Source organism: Peromyscus leucopus, chromosome 6, assembly GCF_004664715.2.
Source record: "Peromyscus leucopus breed LL Stock chromosome 6, UCI_PerLeu_2.1, whole genome shotgun sequence".
In the NCBI taxonomy this organism is placed as follows: Eukaryota; Metazoa; Chordata; class Mammalia; order Rodentia; family Cricetidae; genus Peromyscus; species Peromyscus leucopus.
Genome location: NC_051068.1, coordinates 38,730,036 through 38,751,690, shown reverse-complemented (window position 1 = coordinate 38,751,690; position 21,655 = coordinate 38,730,036). Strand labels below are relative to the sequence as shown.

Here is a 21,655-nt window from a genome sequence, read left to right as displayed (position 1 = left end):
ATTAATTCCTCGTGTTTATTTTCCAATATTTCCTCATCTTACATAATGAAAGGTGCTGACAGCCCTTTCAGGGGCATTATCTCAGTCTTCCATCATCTGCAGATCAAGCCCACGGAAACCAAGGAGGAAATTATAAACTGGACAGCTCTCTTGGTCACAGCGGAACCCTGAGTTCCAAACAAACACAAATGCAGAGCTTTCTCTGAGGTCAGCTCACCTGTTGCTTGAGGGAAAAAGCAGGCCTGGGGAGCTCGGAAGAGATGAAGCAGGAGGCGGCATGTCATTCTCGCCCCGGGCTCTGCATCCGCATCTCCACAAGCTGGAAAGATGGGGAGATTAAAAGCAAGCCTCCTCACATACTCCACAACAAGCTTTTCAGGTTTTTTACTGCTAAAATTTCAGTAATACATTAAATCAATTCTCCTTTTAGTAAGGTCATTCGTTATACCTTTCCAAAGAACCTTCATGCTGCCTTGAACCAAGTATAAAGCAATAGCAGATTCCTGTTCCAGAGTTCAATGTTACTCTGCATAAAACAGCAACTTCAGTTATACTATCCCCACCAGGTACCATGCCACCCCATAAGACAGTCCTTTCCCTATGCTTACATGGTCATACACGACTACCAACCAGCAACCAATAACAAATGCAGCTCCAGGCCAGCTTACCTGCCGCTAGAAGAGAGGGGAGTGCGACATGTTGCACGACGTCCTCCAGGGAGAAACACTGTCGTGCTATCAGGATAGCAATGAAAGTAGCTAATGAATCATGGAATGAAAGGTCACTCACCTTCAAGAAAAACATTGACAGGTTTTAATACCCAACACCCTTTAATACGGTATCAGAGACCACTATCTAAGAGAATACCGGCAACACAGTAAGATCGCAAATCTCAGTAAGAACCAACAGAGGGAAATGACTTCGATTACTGTCTTTTGGGCCTATTTCTATGATCATAAGAAAAGAAAGTTCACTCATAACCCAATGTTCTAGGCAGATGTTGACCTTTAACTCATTTGCACGCAACTGAGAAAATGCAACAGAAGAGCAAAATCAAGACGCTACTAAAAGATGTATCATAATTGGAAGTTGCCAATGGAATACAGTATGTCATTTGTGGGTAAGGCAGGAAGCAGGAGATTCCCCTAGTGGGAAAATATGACCCTAATACTTGAACATTCTTTCCTGTTATAACTAATGCATTTTTGTAATGTGAGAGAACTCATTTAAAAAGGACTCTGAAAGCTTTCAACAGGATGTTAAATTTAAAGAGAAAGAGGAGAGAAAGGGGGAGAACAATTAATTCTGCCACAGTGAAACCTCTACAGTCCAGATTGCACAAGGCACCGGAAGAGAATTCTAAGGGAACACAACTACCACAATGGCAAACTTCCAAGGGATTGGTAGTACGGAGCAGCAAGTCACAAAAGTAGATTTAAGGAAAACTTGGGTCTTTGTTGATGTGGAAAAGCAGCCTATCGCATTGTATTTTGTATAAATAATATCTTAATCCGTAGAATGAAGATAAGGGGGCAGGACTGTCCATTCTGTCCCCAAACACCAGATACAGGAAATGAACCTCAGTTTCACAACTGTTAAGTTTCTTTAATAACATATAGAAATCCCTGACAAAGATCACTAATGGTAAAAGCAAAATTGGATTAAAAAATCTAGATAAATATTTAAGACATATACATCATGGGTGCAACATGGAACACCAGGAAGTTATGTACATGATTTGGACAATCTCTACATCACTCTTTAGGCATACTCTGAGAAACACTGAGTATCCTTTGAGTCTACATATGGCTTTTCTTATGCAAAATAAAAACATCTATATTCTTTACTATGTACTGGTTCTCTTCATGCATGAAATGCTTTATGTCCTGTTCTGAGGACTCCAAGCTGGAAAAGAACAAAAGAGCTCTGAGACCACTCACATATAAAACCTTAGCCACTAGAACATGTTGGAATTTCTCCTATTTATTTTGATTTTTTAATTTATTTAATGCATGGTCATGGCACAGAAAAACATTTTGCTATGTTACCATTTAATTAATTAAGTAGTAAAAAAGATGAGCTAAATTTTAAATTTTGTTTTTTAAATACAGAGAAAACTTACATCTACAGTGCAGAGTACATCATTAAATCCCCACACATGATTTGAAGAACAACAAAGAGCCTTCAGAACCCCCAGCCACTCGGAACTAAGAACTGTACAGCACGCAGTCAACTCAGAGGAGAAATTGGCTATGTCATTTATCCTAGAAAAGAGAAAGAAGATAGCAGAAAGTGATTTGGTACAAATGAGGAATGATTCTAGGTGACTGCTTTATTAAATACATGTTTCATTATCATTAAGCATCACTTAGATTTAAGGATATAATTAATACCACTTGTCAAGTAACATTTGATTAGCACACTGAATTAGCATATTTAGGTTATATGAATAAATCTGATCTATACTTGTACATTTTATAAGAATAAAAAATTAAGGACACAGATGGGTATATATCGTGTGCAAGATCCTAGGTTCAATCCCTAGTACCACCAAGATAAATAGTTAAAGATATGATGTAATGTAAGTAGACCCAAGTATAGTTTATATCAAAATATAGTATTCTTTTCAAAATTGTATATGGTTTCCAAAATGAATCACAACTAAAAAATATCCCTTGCCAAACCAAGAATCTAAAATTCACTGTTTCTTGGGTTAAGAAAATTAGTAAGATATAGCAGAGGAAGAATCAACAATAAAAGAAAAGCAAATGTGAGCTCAGGTAAACTACTAAAGAAACACCAGATTAACTCCTCTTTGATTACCGATGCATTCAGGGCCAAGAAACTCACCGGCCAGCGTCCTGGTGTCCCATGCACACATTCATGAGCGTGTTGCAGACAAAGCTGTACCGATTGGCAGCATTGTCACTGAGGATCTTGCCCAGCATTGAGTAGTTGATGCTTCTTGCTGAGGGATTCTCAATAAAATCCATCATAAAGTCTGGATCCCAGCGTAAGTTGGAATTTGCAGGCATTACGTTATTATAGATGGTCTGCTTTACTTTTGAACAGGCACTACTAAGGTTAGAGAAAAATAGTTACAAAAGGGAAAAACAAAAGAACAAGACAACCAAGAAAATCACTTCACTTAAGGACACGATAAGTGGCAACAACTCTAAGACTTTCCTAGACAATCAACATCCTACTATTGATAATTTCAAATTCTCTGTAAACCAGCATAGGGTACAAAATCTAGGATACAGTAATTGCTCAATGAAGAATTTTTTAATTTATATATGGAAACAAAATGAGGTATTTAGTTACTAAGCTGAGTTATTTTCTAAATCTTTTCTGCATGTATATGCTCTAAAAACATCAATGTATTTACCAAACCATGTAACAACTGTCTCTCTCTTAAGAATAGTTATAAAGTGCTATAACTTAAGAATAAAAATGGATCCAATTGCACACCAGGAAAAATTCAGGGTTTTAATACCAACTGTAAACCGCAGACCCTATTCTTTTGCATATAGTATGCCCAGTGGCAGCTCCTGTGCCAAAGCTACTGTGGGCATTGGGCCACAGCTGTGTCAAGTTGAACTTCCTGCATTCACAGAGCTCACACTCTCCCTATAGATAATACAGTCAATAGTATGAAGAAACTGTTACAGCAAATAGATGTAGAACATGTTTCTCAGCAACAGGAAAAAAAAAACATAAATAGCTTAGCATAGCATTATACACCTATAATCCCAGCACTTGAAAAAGGAGAGGGCTCTAAGTTCTAGGCCCGTTGGGGCTGAATCCTGTATTTCTTGTCATTCTGTGAAATAAGTAAACGTTTTAAGAGCCTGCTCTATCAACTGAGAATTTACAGTGGGTTACATCTGAATAGATATGGAATACTAGAAATAAAAGAGAATTAGAATGTATTCTCCATCACTTCTTTGTAGACAAAAGATGATATAATGCCACAGTTTTCATATGGAACTATTCATACTCTCTTGCTGTGAACGGGAAATCCATAAGCAGCATCCCTTTCCTACTCAAGAGCTCTGCTGTGTAGTAGGGATTTTTTGGGGGGATCGAGTTTCTGGCAGATGAAACTTTTATTATTAGGGTGACACATAGATCTACCAAATCTTAGAAGCCCAGACAACTCTGCTTTTCCTCCTCAATTCCCACCCCACTTTGCCATCAAATCCTGACTTCTCTGGAGTGCCTCTCCGGCTGGACATCTGAACTTCTCTAAACTCTGTACCTTTCCTTTCTAGACTTGTTATCTCCTTTATCACACTCTCCAAGAGGCGCTTCTATGTGTTAATAGTATGCTGGCTACCACTAAGACTATTCTCTCATTCTCCCCACTCTCTGCTGCCTACACACAGGGAATGAAGCCAAAAACTCAGGCATGTTCCTTCTGTAACGGCATGTCTCAGAAGAATCTGATAGAGTAATGAAAGCAATGACTGCCTTGAGGTCAGAAAACCTGTTCTAAGTCCAGGCTTCATCAAATGTCAAAAATGATCAGGAACCATATTGGTGGGTAAGGAAACACACTTCTGCTTCCTGGGGTTCTGACAATTCAAAACCTCAATGGAAAAACCAGCACAGTACTTGGCACATAGGAGCTTGAGCAGCAGTAGAAATGGTTAGTGTTATACTTCCCCCAAATGTCTTCCTTACACAATTTTATGGTGTTTTAGGTAAAATTATTAAAACTTTTATTACTACTATATTAACAGAAATCTCCCTTCACATTTGGCTTCTTTTTAAATGTTTTTTCTAACCTCCAAGCAGAGCTCTGACTATATAATATCCCAAGAAAGCTGCCTTATTTTCCTGTTTCTTTTTGAGGACAGTGCATACATTATCTGTGATGCCTACCCTGTTCATGTTAGGAGCACCTTAGCCCACTGCTAGACTCCTAAATATAAATCCAGAGCAGTAGGGGCTGGCCACCATTAAAACCAAGGCTGTTGCAAAAAGCCCATCTTCAATAAGAGTACTCTTGAGAAATACAAACTGAAAATTCAAAATGCAGTAAGAGAAGATAATGAAGTATTTTTATTGTTACACCATTCTCATGAAAAACGTTTCCTGAGACTCATTCAGATATTTTTACAAAGGTTACATTTTCCATAGTTTTCTTTATTAACACTATTAATCTTTCGTTCAACAGCAGTGCAATTGTGCAATGGTAGAACAGACAAATTGTTTTTGTGTCAAAATACAGTAATGCCTACTAAGAAGTTACGCAATCTTCAAAATTTGGGGATAAAAGAGTGAACAATATAAGTTCTCTGGAGATTTGCATCCCAGAGAGGAGCCAAACCATAAGTAAATAAATACACAATGTGCAGGGGAGGAGCAGCCGATACTGAGGCTTCTAGAATGAGGGACTGAGAATGGGTTGTCATTTAAAACAAGGCTGTTGGAGAGCAAGGCTGCAGATGGTGTGTAATGGTGCACATGCACCAAACTGGGCCGAGCACCACAAGCAAGGGAAGAGCAGCAGCAGGTAGAAAGTGCTCTGGGTGTGAGGACCAGAAGGGAGCTTTCTGGGGACAGGGGAGAACATACTGAAGGAGAGGGTGAAGGTAGTGAAGCCAGCGAGGAGGACTCTGCAAGTTGGTCCAAGGAAGAGATGTCTGTGATGGAAGTGATGGGGATACTGCAGAGTGGTCAAATGCAATACATACATGAAAGCTAGAGCTCATGGTATGTATGAGCAAAGTGAACATCGGCAAGGAAGAGCCGAGAAAACCATAACTGACATGTTTTCCATATTCCTTCTGGAGTCCTAACACCCTCTGCCACATTATTACCTTCTCCTACAATTAATAATCTAAAATTCCTCAACAGGCACTTACTATCTAGCACTTTTGCTGCCTATGGAAGCAACAATGCTAAGCAATGGATGAAAGGAACTGGGGATCCTACTTAACAGACAGTCAAGAAAGTAGGGACACAAGGGAAGAGGCAAGCATGCAAAGACCTCTGAGAGAATGGGCCATGTGAGGTCAAAGCAAAGGGAAGATATAAACCGTTTCTACTCAAGAAACTGTAGCCACAGTTACACAAACAGCAATGTGTTCTAGGACGAGGCTCTAACTACTGCAAAAAATTAATTCACTATGAAAGCTGAATCCGAGTTCTGAGAGGATAAAAGTATAAAGTTCATAAAGCCAAAAGCTTTTTGGACTCCTTTAAAAAATGTTCCTAAAGCAACACCATCGATAGGAGTAAAATTCTTGGCAGGATAACGGTTGCAGTCTAAAGACATAAACCAAACTGCAGATTTAACAGCATCCTCTCATAATCCACACAGGTGCATCTCTGTCATGTCCCAAACATCAATATTTATCAAAATGTAACTGAGTTGAATAAAACAGGTGAGGCAAATAATTGCTTTTGATTCATGTTGATTGGATGATAGAGAAGTGCTGGCCTTTCATTAGAAGATCGCCCACAGCTGAAGAAGTGATTTGCTAAAGAGTAAACTAGTTTTAAAAGGAGAAAATAAATTTCAAAACACTGGTCTGAGAAGTGGTAGAAGATGAAGGGTACAGAGCCTTAATCGATCCCTAGGAAGTGGGAAGACTTTGCTACTTTATGATGCACAAAAAACACTAAAGCAGAAAGTAGCCTGGGAAGTCTGCTAAGGGAGATGTGAAAACAAAGGAGGATGTGACAGGAAAGCATTGCCTCAATGAGCCTTCTGTGAGACGCTCCCTCCCCCAAACCCTAAGAAAGGTTGTCCTGGAACTCACTATGTAGACCAAGCTGGACTCTAACTTACAGAGATCTACTTTCCTCTGCCACCCTAGTGCTGGGATTAAAGGTGTGCACCACTTCTGCCTGATTCTTTAGTTAGACTTTTATCATTTAAATTCTATTTTAAATTAAAATAGAAACATATACCAAAATTTTCACATGACTTCAATATGGCTTATCTGAAAGTTCTAAAAGAATGTGAAATCTTAAATAAGAGATCCTTTCATGGGTGACGTGTAGTTTGTCACCTAAAAATAATCCTGTAATCACATACTTATTGTCACTAGGTATTTTAGTATTCTGTTTACATGAGTTGAGAAGATCAACTACTTTAGATGAACTTACATTAGCACATAGGATGTAAACAGCAATGGGATCATTAACAAACACAGACGTGGCCATGTCTGTGTTTTGTTGCTTTTGTCCTGCTCACCTGAAAAGGTCTCCAAATTTACTTCTGAGGTGGCTGCATGACACATAGAGGTCATAGAGATAGGCCAGGATACATCTTTCAGGAGAAGAGCATTCCGAGGGGTTGACAACATGCTTCACCACGCCACACAACCTGAGGACAGAGACACAGGGGTAAAAAAAGGCACATGCCTTGATAGTATGTGAGTAATTGATGAATTCTTTTTTTTTTTTTTTTCTGATACAGGGTTTCTCTGTGTAGCTTTGCGCCTTTCCTGGAACTCACTTGGTAGCCCAGGCTGGCCTCGAACTCACAAAGATCTGCCTGCCTCTGCCTCCCGAGTGCTGGGATTAAAGGCGTGCGCTACCACCGCCCGGTGTAATTGATGAATTCTTTAAAGTGAGAGTGTGTCTACCTAGTACTTGGAAATATGTATCTGACATCCGAAAAAGAAACCTGGTTGTTCATAAAAATACAAAGTTATTAAACATCAATTTTTGTTATGCTGAATACTAGACAGGTTTTTAAAAAAAAAAAAACAAAAACCTCAGAAACATCACTGACAGTAAGAAACAAAAGTAATAAAAGGATTTCCCCAGCACTTTGGTGTACATGGGACTTAAGCTGCTGTGACTAGAACACACAAGGAAAGGGTAGGCAGAAAAGTGCAAGGCAATACAACGTTTCACAAATTCAATCGTTGGCAAAGACTGCCAAGTTCACTAGTTTGGAAAGAAACAATTCTTCAATGCAGGGAATCTGCTGAACTTGATGAATTCATAGTTTGGAATCCCATTTCTCTTGTTTATCCTAACTACAGGCAAATTTATCCTGGTTTATCTTACGTGAAAAATAAAAGTCCATTCTCTTTAGAGGCATCCTTTATAATAATGCCTTTCTTTCCAAAGTATCAATACCACAGCCATTGTCCTCCATTCATAACCATGGACTCCTCTGTTCATACAACATGGACGTCGGTATGGCAGAGAAGGGAACACCTGTGATCCACCATACACATGTCTGACTCCACCACCACCAAGTATCTGACACAGGTCTCTGCATAACATGTCACCAATAACATCACAGATGACTCAAACCCTGCAAAGGGTTTAATAATCTTCCAACTCACCACCCTCACGGTACAGAGGGCTATCAGGTGAAGTGACCTGAGCAGAGAAAGGAAAGGGGAGATTAGGTTCCCCTGCGCACAGAGTGGACCACTCTGCACCCTTCAGAATACAGACTAGGAACAGCAGGAGGCAGTCTGCCATATACAGGCCTGTTAGGGACAGGAATTCTCCAGCATCAGAGATGGATGCCAGGAAAATGAAGGAACAGCCAGTCTGAAGGAATGTCACCAGACGGCGCCACTTGGTGAGTATACAAGATGGCAACAGATGCAAGGATCAGGCAGTTCAAGAGAGAAGCAAGGACTTAGTCTGTTGGTTATATGGAAGCCAACATTCCCAACATGACAAAGAAAGTAAAGAATTATCCTGTGACTAAAATAAACAAACACAACTGATGGCCGAATTCATCCTACAGTAGGGGTTGCACTTGCCAGAAATAAAAACTGTGAACTGATGTTCCCAGTCATATGGGGGAGGGGGGGGGAATGACAGATTATGATTTTAGCGAAAAGAATGCCCTACTATGTGCCATAGTTAGAGTCAGCTGTCAACCTGACAGGATCCTGAGTAACTTGGGAATGACCTGGGGGACCAGACTTAACTTCTAATGCCCGTGCCATCTCTGGGCAGATGGTCCTGGGACATACAGAAAAACTAGCTGGGCAAGCCAAAGAAGCAGGCCAGTAAGCAGTACCGTTCCTGGACCCAGATTCCTTCCTTGAGCTCTTGTCTAGGTTTGCCTGGATGATGTGGCTATAACCTATACACTGAAATAAATCCTTTCCCCAAGTTGATTTTGGTCATGGTGTTCACCACAGCAGCAAAAAGCAAACTAGGGAATTGTTCATAAGGTAAAAATATAACAAAGTTAAGCCAAATATGATTTTGTGAATATTAAATAAGATATTTTAAATGTAAAATAAATTATACTAAAACAACTTTGAACTAACAATATAAGAACAACCAAACAAAAATACTTTCTCCAACTCAGTATGAGTTCATGACCAATGAATGAGTTATTAAATGAATTATTTAAAAACTGAATGAATGGTTTTAAAAAAATAGTATTGATAAAACAGTAATGAATCAACTTCCAGTTAAGAATTCTTGTGAAAATTTTCAAGATTTATTAGTCCTGTGATGTTGGGCACATCACTTCCAAACTCTGTACCTGTTAAATAACAGAAAAGTGCAGCCTTATATACACACATAGTTCCTCACACTTTAAGGTTTTTGAGATTTTAAGCTACACGTACTATTAATACACGCAAACCTTTTTTTGTTTTCTAAGAAAAGCCTCTGTAAAAAATGATGCCACTCAAGAAATACTGCTTATAAATTAAATGCATGTGTTAAGGTCACAGAGAAAAACAGACAAACGAGGAAATGGGAGAAAAAAAAACGAACAGACTGTCTTTCCTTCTGAAAGGGCCTGGAAGAACAGGTGGGGAATGGGCAACAAGAAGTGTGCAGAGGTTACCAAGAGCTCCTCGCATTTCTTTGGTCTCTTAAACACAGTCTTGCAGATACACTAGGCAATGACTCAGGCCAACTTCACAGGTGACAGTAGAATGAGCCCTTGTCTAGCAGACACAAGCAGGCAGCTCTCATTAATGAGGAAGACGATGACGAGTGAGTTTCTGCAGTGCAAGTGTGTTACAAAGCTTATTTGGTGTCTGATTCTTCACACATAAACTGAAAACAGATGCACAGTTGCTGTGCCCACTGCTGTCAGTAAGCCATGATGCTATGCAGCAGAGAGAAGAGGGCTGTGACTGACAAGGAGATGGAGAGGAGAGCAACAAGTAAACACAGAGGCAATCACACACTCTTCCTCTATTTATAGCTCCTTCTCTAAGAAATAGTTTCGGTAAAACTATTTTTAGGTACGTTTTCATTGACTATTTAATAAGACATTTAAATTGTCAAAATAAATGGCATCCAAGTTGTTTAACTTGGGGCTTTCATGTGATTCCTAACAATGGAAGTGGGGGTGTCTCTGACTCTTTTCTCTGCTCATGGGATCCCTTTCCTCCTTCTGGGATGCCTCATCCAGCCTTAAAATGAGTGTGTGTGTCTGGTCTTAATGCATCCTGTTACGCCATATTCAGATGATAATGACTGGGAGGCCTGCTCTTTTCTGAAAGGAAATGGAGGAGGAGTAGATCTCAGGAAGAGGGGAGATAGGGGGCAACTAGGAGAAGGGAAGAGAGGAAGGGAAGGCTGAGGTCAGGATGTATTATATGAAAGAATAAAGAAAAAGAAAAATCACTACTTCAAACCAACAGTCTAAAACCAAATATATTTCTTATAACTCAGCACAATTTTTTTCTCCCCAAATCACTGTATTTTATTATGAATTCTACCTTTTAGGATTAGAAAGAAACAATGCCACTTATATACCCACCCTTCAAACACCTGGGCTGTCTGATCAGGATTTAGGATCAGGCAACTATGATACCGCCTGAGAACAGCCACGATGCAGACGCACAGTCCTGTAGTGTAACTTCCTGCCAGGCTAGAAGACTTCAGGAGCAGCTCAGCTTCCACCACACTCAGTTCATTCAGTAACTGCAACAGGAAAAGCCAGTGAAAAGAATGTAGGTCACAAAACAACAGGAAACCCCTTCAATGAACCACTAATGTACTGTTCTATACATGGCTTCAGAAAACACACCAACTTTTGCAACTATTTGCTTTGAAGCCCTTTCTAATTTAAACAAATGTTCTTCTGTCTAGACACTAGTTTGTATACAACCAGGATATAAATAGTGCTGAAATGTTTACCCAAACTTTCTACTAGCCCAAAATCCTGGACTGGGTCAATTTAAAGAACAAAATGATTCTTTTTTTTTTTTCTTTTTTTTTTTTTGTTTGTTTTTGTTCTTTTCTCTTTCTTTTGAATGCAAAGCAAGTAATAACTACTTTCTTATTTATAAAGCTAGGATCTAGTATACAATAAAAAAGCAAGCCTAATGTTTATTCATTAACACAAGGAATAAGTGGACTAAAATGTGTATAACTACAGTGGGACAAATGAAATTATAAGGACTATTTTAGAAGTCATTTTTGCTTTTCACTGATAAATTTGACTACAGAGAAAACAGTATTTCATCATTCCCCAAGCAAAATAAGAAGAACTCAAAAACAAAACAAGAACAAAAAACCCTTGAAGCCAAAATAGTTCTAAATGGCAGGTGTGTTACTAGCACAATTATGACCTAACAGGAAAACTGCTAACTCAGAATGTCTCAAACACTTCCAAACACACTAGGTACTGGAAACAGTTTTCAAACAGTGAAGGTGGTGCATGTTCACAGGCATGACATGGTTCCAATACAGAGAGAGTTGGGGTAGAGAAGCGATTGGAAAAGCTTAGTCATTGGATACTAAGTTCAATTAGATAGGAGTGAGGGATTCTCATGTAACACAGCAGGATGATTGCAGGTAACAGCAAGCGCTATATCTAGCAAAATTAAAGGGAAAAGAACTCTTGACAGTTTCTAACATCAAGAGATGATGTTTGAGGACACACATATGTTTAACTTGATATAAAGAATATAAATAACACATACATGTTTTGAAGCATCATATAGTGCCCCAGAAACCCTACAATTTTTTTTAATATTTTTATACAAGTTAGAAAGTAAATTTAAGGGACTTGTAAGTGATTCCGTGGTTAAGAGCACTGTCTGCTCTTTCTGAGGTTCAGTACCCAACACCCACATGATGTCTCACAAGCATCTGCAATTCCACTTCCAAGAGAACCAATGACCTCTTTGGAACTCCACAGGCACCAGGCACACACATTGTGCACATATGCATGCAGGAAAGACACCCCCACACATAAAATAAATCTAAAAAATAGAAAATAAATAAATTTAAGCCAGGTCACAAGCTTGTAGCCTCAGGTACTCAGAGGAGTACTTCACTTCAGATGGAGGTTTCAAACCAGCTGAACAACAGAGTGACATCCTGATTTTTAAATCAACAACTAGAAAATTTAAAGAAACAAGATAAGCTCTTTAATGTTTGGTAGGTTTGGTTTCCTAAATATGAGAAAGACACAGTCTCTTTGACACCTGTATTGCAAAGTCAATGAGTCCATTGATGTTCAGTGCTGGTTCCATGAGATCAAAGATGAGTTGAATATGGTGAGCCAAAGGGAGGTGATAGGACGTTCCAGATGCAAAGCTTGTAATTTGCTCCAGCACATTGTTAGAGATCTGCTCAGACAAAAGCAAGGAAAATCACCAATAGTCTGGGTGACGCTTCAGTTAGATAAATTAATTTGATTTTTAAAGTAATACATATTCATGGGATTCTACTTAGAAATTAGAATGTGTTTCCACAGAAATCAAAGCATATACAAATGAGCATTCTTTTCATTATGATTTGAAAAAAAGTAAGACAAATTACAGTTTAATCTATTTACTGATGACACCAAAGGGGAAGCACCCAGAAGTATTAATCACCAGACACACGGACATGTTAACTGAAGAACAATGGATTTCTTCTCAATTTCACAGTATTTTACTTAAATCATCAACAGGTTTCTCCTTCGCCAATAGTGATATTGGGTCAGCATATCATAAAATAAGTACATGAGGAATCATTTTTGTATAACTTAAATTAAAAAAAAAAAAACAAAACACATGCTGAAGGAGGCAACCTGACACTTAAAAATGAAGCTTGAGATGCTTCCAAGTCTACAAGGTACATTTATAAAAATTAAGGCTCGAAATACACTGTATGAGATTTTTAAGGAAGTAGAACTATTCAAAACGTGTGAGAAAACAGTCTGGAATGGCTACCTGAGATGTCACTTGATGCTGATCAAAGTATGAGAGGAGCTGGAGTTTCGTGAACACAGTTTCCGGGGTTGGAAAAACTTCCTGCTTGCTCTTCCTGGCTTTCTGTCCTTCATCCCCAACTAAATAAACACAAGATGTGTTACTTTCCATTGAAATCAAGCTCTTCATGTTTTTAAAGATACTTTTTTGGATGTATGTATGTATGTGTGCATGTTCGCCTATTATTACACCTGTGTACGGAGGCCAGAGGAAAAAACATCTAGTGTCATCCCTCAGGTGATATCACTATCTTATTTTATTAGGGACTGGCCAAAACTCACCAAGTAGGCTAGACTGGCTAAGGAGTAGAAGAGATCCGCCTGTATCCAGTCACACCCCTCCCCTGCCCTCCTTCAGCAATTGTAATTTGCTCTAGCACATTGTTAGAGATCTGCTCTAGCATGCTCCATCACGCCCAGCTATTTTTATGTGTGTCGTGGCATGTTACTAAATTACCTCCCCTGTCCCCAGCTTTTTATGGTACTTTTTATTGAAGTATAGCATATGTAGAAGAAAGCATATATACTCTACATTGTCACAAAACAGAATGAGATCAAAATATTGAAATAAAACCTCAGAAGTCTACCTATATACCTCTCTAAATCACCTCTGCTTCCCCCAGGGGACAAAGATTTGGACATCTTCCATCTTGAATGGGTGGAAACTTTCACTCAACATCATGTTTTCAAATTGGTTCATTGTGGAGGTAATTTTAATCTGTTTGAAAATTTAATAATTCTCACATACATTATTCCAATATATAACATTATTTATTAATTCTAGTGAATAATGTCTAGATTCTGGCTATCATAAATTGTCTATATAAACATTAATCATTAAGTGACTTTTAAAACACAACAGCGACAATAAATGACCATGGAGAGGGAGCATCAAGGCCCACTATGATTAAACAGGCCATATTTTAGGCTTTAAAAATTATGTATTACTTATTTATTTTGTGTTTATATGCAGTCACCATGAAACATGTGGAGAGATCAGAGGAAAATGTGTAGGAAATGTCTCCTTCAGAAATTAAATTCAGGTCATAAGGCTTGGTGACAAGTTCCTTTGTCCACTGAGCTATTTTACTGGCTTTTAGACTCACCTCAGGTATTTTTCTAAGTCAATTAAATATATATGAATATTTATTTATAAATAAATTTACACAATTTTGCTCATTTGAAGGAACTCTTGTTTTCTTCACAGCTAAGAACAAAATGCAAAATTACAATGAAGTACCTAGAAACAGGACTGCATCTATGTATTTACAAAGACAAATTTGAAAACAAAACCTAACGGTTGGGCTACAGAATGTCTATCTACCAGCACTGTGTGCTAACAGGTCAGCAGCAACTCAGAATGAGCGCTATGACTCAGTCTCGCGTGGGAAACATTAGTTCAGACAACACATGTGTTTTATTTCTTTACTTAAAGCATAAGAAGTCAGCAATATTCCATGCTACTCCACAATACTTTGCTAGTGGCAAATGTAATGCCTTAGAAAATTACATCAAAAGTAGACTTCACTTTGAACAGTAAGTCAATTAGAGAAACAAACCTAGTTGTCATGTTTCAATTTGATACAACAGATAGTGATACCAGAACAAATACCTCAGCAAGATGTGCAGGCATCAGAAAGGGGAGACAGCTCAGTTAGTGAACCGCTTGCCCTGTAAGCGCAAGGCTTTGAGTGCAGATCCCAGAACCCACACTTAAGAACCAGTGCTAGCCGGGCCATGACATCTGCCTGTAATCACAGCACTGGGAGGCAGAGACAGGACAGCTAGTACAGACTAGTTGTTGAGTTACGAGCCAGTAAATGACCAAGTCTCCAAACAGACAGACAGACAGTGGAGGGCTCTGGAAGAATGACACATAAAGTTGTTTTCTGACCTTCACAGGCACCACACACAGGCACACACATAAAAGCAGTGTTAGTAAAACACGCTGAAATCCCACTTCTGTCAAATGAGACCAAATACAATACAGATTAGAACTAGCGAATTAATGAAACTTCCTTCTCCTAGAATATCTATTCTCATAAGCACAAGTTAAACATGGGATGAGGTCTTCTCTACAGCTGTTCTTATATGTGTCATAAGTTAATTTGACATATCCAAGTTTTGATTTATCTTTCAATTCCTTAGTATCATTCAAAACTGAAAAGGCTGGGCCTATTGTCTTGTGTACAAAATGCTTAAAAACATGAAGTTAATACATTAATTCAGTCTTCTGAAGACGAAAACAAACACAAAAGACTTGAGGAAGTAGGCCTTGTTACAACTTGCAAAGTGCATTTTTCTTTGCTCATTTGTGCAAACAGGCTCCATTACTGATATATGTAATGTCATAAGAGCTCAACTGAAAAGATATAATTGAGTCTTGCAATTTAGAAAGAATAATACCGGTATTTAGTGGAGGTTCAAAATGAAAGATTACAATGTCATTTGTACAACTAACAATACACTTTTTTTTTTTTTTTTTTTTTTTTTTTCCGAGACAGGGTTTCTCTGTGTAGCTTTGGAGCCTATCCTGGAACTCACTCTGTAGACCAGGGTGGCCTGGAATTCAGAGATCTGCCTGCCTCTGCCTCCCAAGTGCTGGGGTTAAAGGCGTGCGCCCCCAGCTCCTGGGCTACACTTTTAATATAAAGGCTTTTCATACCCATTTTCTTGACATACATTAACTTTTACATTAAAATTATAGGTCTTTAAATTCTGAAAGCGTTGACCTTTCAGATGGTGAACTGGAAATGTTATTGACACTTTAACTTAGGGGATCAGAGGTAGCTCAGTCGGCAGAGTGCTTACTTAGCACGCAGAGAGACTGGGTTCCAGCCCTAGCATCACATCCACAGGGCATGGTGGGGTAAGCCTGCAATCCTAGCATGAGAGAGACAGAAGCAAGAGGAACAGAAGCTCATGGTAAACCCCAAATTCCAGCCTGGAAAACAGAAAACCCTATCTGAAAAAGACAACTCGTAACAACAAAAGAAATCCCCGAGGGGAAGCCGGGCTGGTTCTCCAAGCATCTTCAAGTGTTCCTCAAAAACCTAAGTTTTGTTATCCCAACAACAAAATACATGTTAGTCTAAGAGTTCGGTTTTTTTTTTCTTACTAGTCTTCATTTCGCTGAGTTAGGTAGGGGTGTGTGTGTGTGTGTGTGTGTGTGTGTGTGTGTGTGTGTGTGTATGTCAGGAGAAATTTCCATTAGCCTCAAGTACAGTTGGCTAGCTGCTGGTATATAAATGAGGTCTTAAATAATAGCTTAAAATGAAGACTATTCACCAGATGGCATAACATTATATCTGAAATCAGTATCATTAAAATAGAGGAAAGGAAAAAAAATCCCCTCTGGAGATACCACTTTGAAATGGTGTTTATGTGACTGATATTTTGAAACGCTGAACAGGAACATTTCTTTTTTTAGTCCATATGCGAGAACTGTCTACTTAAGGGTTTGGTACAGAGACAGAACAGGTGATTGTCTGGCATTAAAACACGACTGTGAAGGAGGAAGTAGGCTTAACAGAAAAGACACCACACTGCTTCCTTCCCCTTCAACCTCCTTTGGTCTTTCTAAACCAGAAATTTCGGAGGTCTGCAAAGGTCCTCTACATCAATTTGATGAATTAAGCATGACTGCGCCTCTTGTAGGCATCAGCACCTCATACCCCCGTTCCAACTGTATATACCAAAAGCTGGTTCGAATGTCCTTTGCTAGAAGTTGCACGGCTTCTAAATTCAATCTTCTAACGCAACTCATTTCCTCTTTTCTCTGAGAGAGAGAACACAGCACAGCTGATAAATAGTTTTCTTAGACAGAGCAGTTTCTTGCTCAAGCTCGACAAGAAGCCAGGAAAAGACAATTTCATTTCCCTTTCTCAGCTCCTGGTCATTTCTCACAATGCTGGTGTATTTGAAGGCCCTGAACTGGCAAGGGAAGGGAGCCAGAGGACAGGATGGAGATCACCCATGAGGGCCACTGTGTCCTCCAAGCTTCAGATGCTGTCCCTCAGAAAACAGGCTGAAACACAAACAGGTAGTCCTGCTCTGCTCAGGCAGGTACACTTACGTTGATGGCGGAAAAAATATCTACTTCAATGATTTCCACTTCTAGGAAAAGTCTAGTATACATAAGCAAGCCCTAGTAGTTTATCCAGTTAACGTCATGAAAAAGGGAAGGGCTCCCAGAGGATTCTTCCCAAGAAGGAAAACCTCACATAGGAAAGTGAGCTCTCTGCACGGGGCAAATGCAACCCTTTCCTCCTTTATATTATTGAAGTGTTACAGAGGGGAAGACCAGTGGTGGTGCTAAGGTATAAAATGGTGCCATGTCATGACTATGAAATGATGTAAACCTCAAAAAGAGTAATTAGGCAAATATGAAGTAGATAATTAGAGGACTCCAATTGTGCAATGTGATGACACAATACAAGGGCAAAGCTCTGGGGAGGGGGGACTATGTGAAAAGAATGGGGAAAGAAATTTCTAAGTCAAAAAGGCATTATTAAAGATCAAATTGCCTCTTTCACTGGGAATTATCGGGTGACAGACTTAGCTATGACTAGTATCGCCATTATCCTTCTGAATAACATGAAATCATCAACTATACCATGATTGGCATCCAACATGAAATATGAGAGAACAGAGAAAAAAAAAAAAAACCACAAGCTTATAAAACGATGCAAAGAAAGGACTGTCTGCAGCCAGTGTCTCATCTCATTATTCAGTACGTCATCCACGGGGATGACCACAGAAAACATGGTACACACAGGAAAAAGTACAAAACATACTGTATCTACCTACCGATGGTGGTGAATTAATAGAAAGGCTGCTAGTAATGAACACGAGACCTTACAATGTAAATGTGCCTATTCATATCTCAGTGTGACAGTCATTCAAGAGAGGAAGCACTGGGGACAGTGACGTGGACCACTTTGATAAAGCCCGTGAGAACAGGGAACACAAACAAATGCAAGGGGAGCCAGGGCACTGAGGCTCCTTACCCCCTGATTCTGTGGTGCTCTTCTTGTTTAGGATTTTCAGGATATCTTTGGTAATCTTCTTCAGCTGATGCCTGGCTTCATCACGCTCTTTCCCGACTCCATAGAGAAGGATTGTGCGCTGGTTACATTCATGACTTGAAGACTCATCCTGAAAAACAGCAAATGCCTCTGAAGCTGGTTTGCAGGGCTGGGGATACAGTGTATACTCCTGAAACACACTAATCACAGCCTCTCCATGCCTGCTTGTGGGGGTGGCATCTGCCTGCTCTGCAATTCACCTCAACCTCCACCGGCAACACCCCTGTTTTTCCAGTTTGGAACATGCTAAAGTAAAAAATAATAAAGTGCCAGCTGACCTGAAGCATTTGATGTGGGCGTACCCTACAGAGTAAGTTCTGGCTATTGAAAGATTTTTCATTATCTAAGTTTAAACATGGCATAAAATGATGATACTATTTCCTTAAGAAAAATATCATTTCCTTAGTGAGCTTGGTCTTAGATATACAGCAATAGTGTGTGTTTTATATTTAGGAGAAAAAATCGTGCTAGGGCCTTCAAAAAAAGATACTACACTTACTTCAACATTACTGTATTAGATATATTAGTATTTATTTGCAGATAATAGAAAAAGTAAAGTGTAAAGTTCATTAGGCGTAAGCTAAGTAGCTAGAAATACATAATCTGAGATGCTCACTATCACTCTTCCATTTAGACCTGACTCCTCCAATGATCATGGCAAATCCAAGCTCTACTGTTTTTTCCTTGTGAGAAAATAAATTACTGAGTCACGGAGTAATAAACATGAATCTAGCACTGAGCTGGATTACCCTTAGCTAGCTGTAACTGTCCAACTGTAACTAGCCTAACTCCTAGGATTGGCTCAAACTTTTCAATGCTAATTTCTCCTTGACATCTTTTGTTTTCCACTTTCTGAATGAAGTTATTTATTTTTCAGTTGGATCTTTTAATATATCTCCCCCTTTGTTACTCTTTGTATAACATTGTCCATACTAAGGCATCCCCTTCCTACTCACCTCTTATCCTAAAGAATTCCTCCCTGGGGAAGAAAATTGCCTATGTTTTATCATTAGCCACAGTCAGAAGTGGGGAACTGCAGTGTTACCCACAGAATTCTGTATGTTCTCTTCATACAGTAACAAACACCATGCTCCTGCAGCTGGTGAGGAAGCACCATGTTCACTCTCCAATTCTGTCATTTACACACCTGCCTTCAGGCTACAATTCAATGACACTGGACTAGAAATAATACACATTTCCATTTCCTGTTGACTTATCTTTTTATATTCCTCTGCTAATTTTTAATGTTCCAATTGTCCAAACAGACTTATAGAGGTCCAAACTGGGCTGGTGAAAGATAAAATATCCACACACTAATAACAACACAGGACAGCCACAGCCGTATAGTATACCATGCTTAGGGTTGAGAGAGCTTGGAATGTATCTTAGTCATGACACTCAACAAACTCCATAATCCTGGGTAAAAAAAAAACCTAGTTCCTAGTCCCAGAATCTTCTTCTGAAGAAGAGGGTAATGCAATCTTCTATTTATTGTGAGAATAAGCGAGACATATGCGCACATGCAATGCCCTAGAGCACCACACACACACACACACACACACACACACACACACACACACACACACACACATATGGTACTCACTGCTCACATGCTAGACTCCCACTCCCCCACACACACCCAGAGTCCACACTGTACTGCATTAATCAACATTTCCCACAGACCTGCTTAAGCTCTTCCTGCCACCTAAAATGCAAGCTCTAAATTGCTCACATCTGCCTACCAGTAGAGTGTTAGGAGTCCATCAGTGTACTTAGCACACAGGGACTAGGAAGGGGAAGAAGAGTTTGGAGCGTTCCTTAGGCAGAAATCATTGATTTTCTAGGTTGTTGTTCTTTGTCATCAATGGTTGTCTTGCTGAGTCCACCATTATTCTCCTTAGTAAGCACCAAGTTGGCCCTTAATGCTTGGTGAGCACACCAAGCAAAAAGGAAGTCAGTAGAATACAGAACAAACATGGCTAATGGAGGATTGAAGGGAAGAAAAGAAGACAAAAATCATTGTTTTGTAGGAAACAGTTGGCTGCTAAAGTGCTAAGAAAGTTAAAGAAGTGAGAGACCAATAGAAAGTTCATGTTTATGTGGTGAACAAAGATTTAGTTGTGGGGGTGAGGAACAGAAAGCAGAATCTAATGGGCACCTAATGTAGAAAAGTATCAGACGTCAGGGTCCAATGAGTGAATGTGCATAACACTGGATTTCACTGAATCGATTCGAAAACAATTGTTGGGGATAAAACAAGAAAGCGTACGGTTAATGAGTATTTGGTTTGATGTGGGCACTAATGGTGGTCAGAGCTGAGGCAGTAAGGACAGCATTAAGTCCTGAGAGAGATGCAAAACTTCCACTTTCTACTTAGGTGAGAAAAGTAGGTAGCTAAGATGGTGGAGAACAGGAACAAGCCATTAAAGGATGCACATCTGTGCTTCTGTACTTACTAAGATGCTCTAGCCATGCAAGGCCTAGAAATCAGGCTGGGAGACACAACAATAGGGACCATCAGCCAACGGTCCACTAGGGACCAATGGAGGTAAGGGGTCAGCTTAGGTGTCACGTCTGTTTTTATTTTTTATTATTATTATTGTTGTTATTATTATTGTTATTTTACTAAAAACATGTGTATACCTCGAAAGAGGAGTTTCTCCAGAGTAGTTGTGCAGATGGCACAGCAGGACGCAGTGGGCTGAAGTAAGGGCTGCTGGGGAAGGAGTGAGGGGCAGAGGTGGCGGAGAAGTGACTCAGGTTTACTAGGAGCTGAGCAGGAAGACTTTAAAAAAGAACACTTGATCTGAGTCATCAACAGCCAACTCCTGTTTCCACTGATGACACAAACAAGGACGCCTTCAAAGGACAGCAAGTTTACAGAGCAGACTATTGATGAGAGGGGGGAACAATGGGCCACTGTCTAGATTAACAGGGAAGACGAGGACACTGCCTTACCCAAGCACAGGGAGAGAAATTTCAGGAAAACAGCGCATGGGGATGAAGAAGTGAGGACCTTGAAGCCAGTCAGCCACTGGTGTGCTTGGGGGACTGACCCAGGAGGCACAGTCCTGATGGAGAGAGAGGTAATGGAGCCACTCCACAGCATGCAAGGAGATGGGATGGGTTCGACAGGGAGAAGACCTTACTGACTTCCTTAAGTTATCCGGAAAATAGTAGTAACTATTATTGGCCTTCCAACAGCAAAGGAGAGACATAATAACTTCTGAGACAGACATCCTCAGGAAGAAATAATGGAGTTGGCCAAATTAAGGTCTGCTCTAAGTCATCTTGATTTCTTCAAAATAAACATTAAGAATAATGGCCAAAATGTATGTGCTTATAAAGTGTATGTCTCACAGTGTGTGATGATAGAAGCTGAGGTCATTGGAGTAAT

General features: G+C 39.6%; 2 protein-coding genes across 14 annotated transcripts in view; one reads left to right on the top strand and one right to left on the bottom strand.

The window, feature by feature from the left end:
- Med12l (mediator complex subunit 12L) overlaps positions 1-21,655 on the bottom strand; it is a 344,347-nt gene that overhangs the window by 54,360 nt on the left and 268,332 nt on the right. For 11 of the 12 annotated variants that reach the window (XM_037206612.1, XM_037206616.1, XM_037206619.1 and 8 more), the window contains 9 exons: positions 18,181-18,328; positions 13,134-13,252; positions 12,402-12,545; positions 10,727-10,890; positions 7,211-7,342; positions 2,851-3,078; positions 2,123-2,264; positions 669-789; positions 218-319 (listed from right to left, as the gene is read on the bottom strand). In XM_037206612.1, coding sequence (XP_037062507.1) covers positions 218-319; positions 669-789; positions 2,123-2,264; positions 2,851-3,078; positions 7,211-7,342; positions 10,727-10,890; positions 12,402-12,545; positions 13,134-13,252; positions 18,181-18,328 — 1,300 coding nt within the window. The remainder of the gene's footprint in view (positions 1-217; positions 320-668; positions 790-2,122; positions 2,265-2,850; positions 3,079-7,210; positions 7,343-10,726; positions 10,891-12,401; positions 12,546-13,133; positions 13,253-18,180; positions 18,329-21,655) is intronic. The other variant, XM_037206613.1, reaches the window with a different exon arrangement.
- Positions 1-21,655, top strand: part of P2ry12 (purinergic receptor P2Y12) — a 43,372-nt gene that overhangs the window by 14,451 nt on the left and 7,266 nt on the right. The window contains exon 1 of one of the 2 annotated variants that reach the window (XM_028882187.2): positions 18,322-18,568. The exons of the other annotated variant lie outside the window; for it this stretch is intronic. The gene's annotated coding sequence lies outside the window, so the exon portion shown is untranslated. Of the gene's footprint in view, positions 1-18,321; positions 18,569-21,655 lie in introns of those variants that run through there. 2 annotated transcript variants of the gene reach the window in all.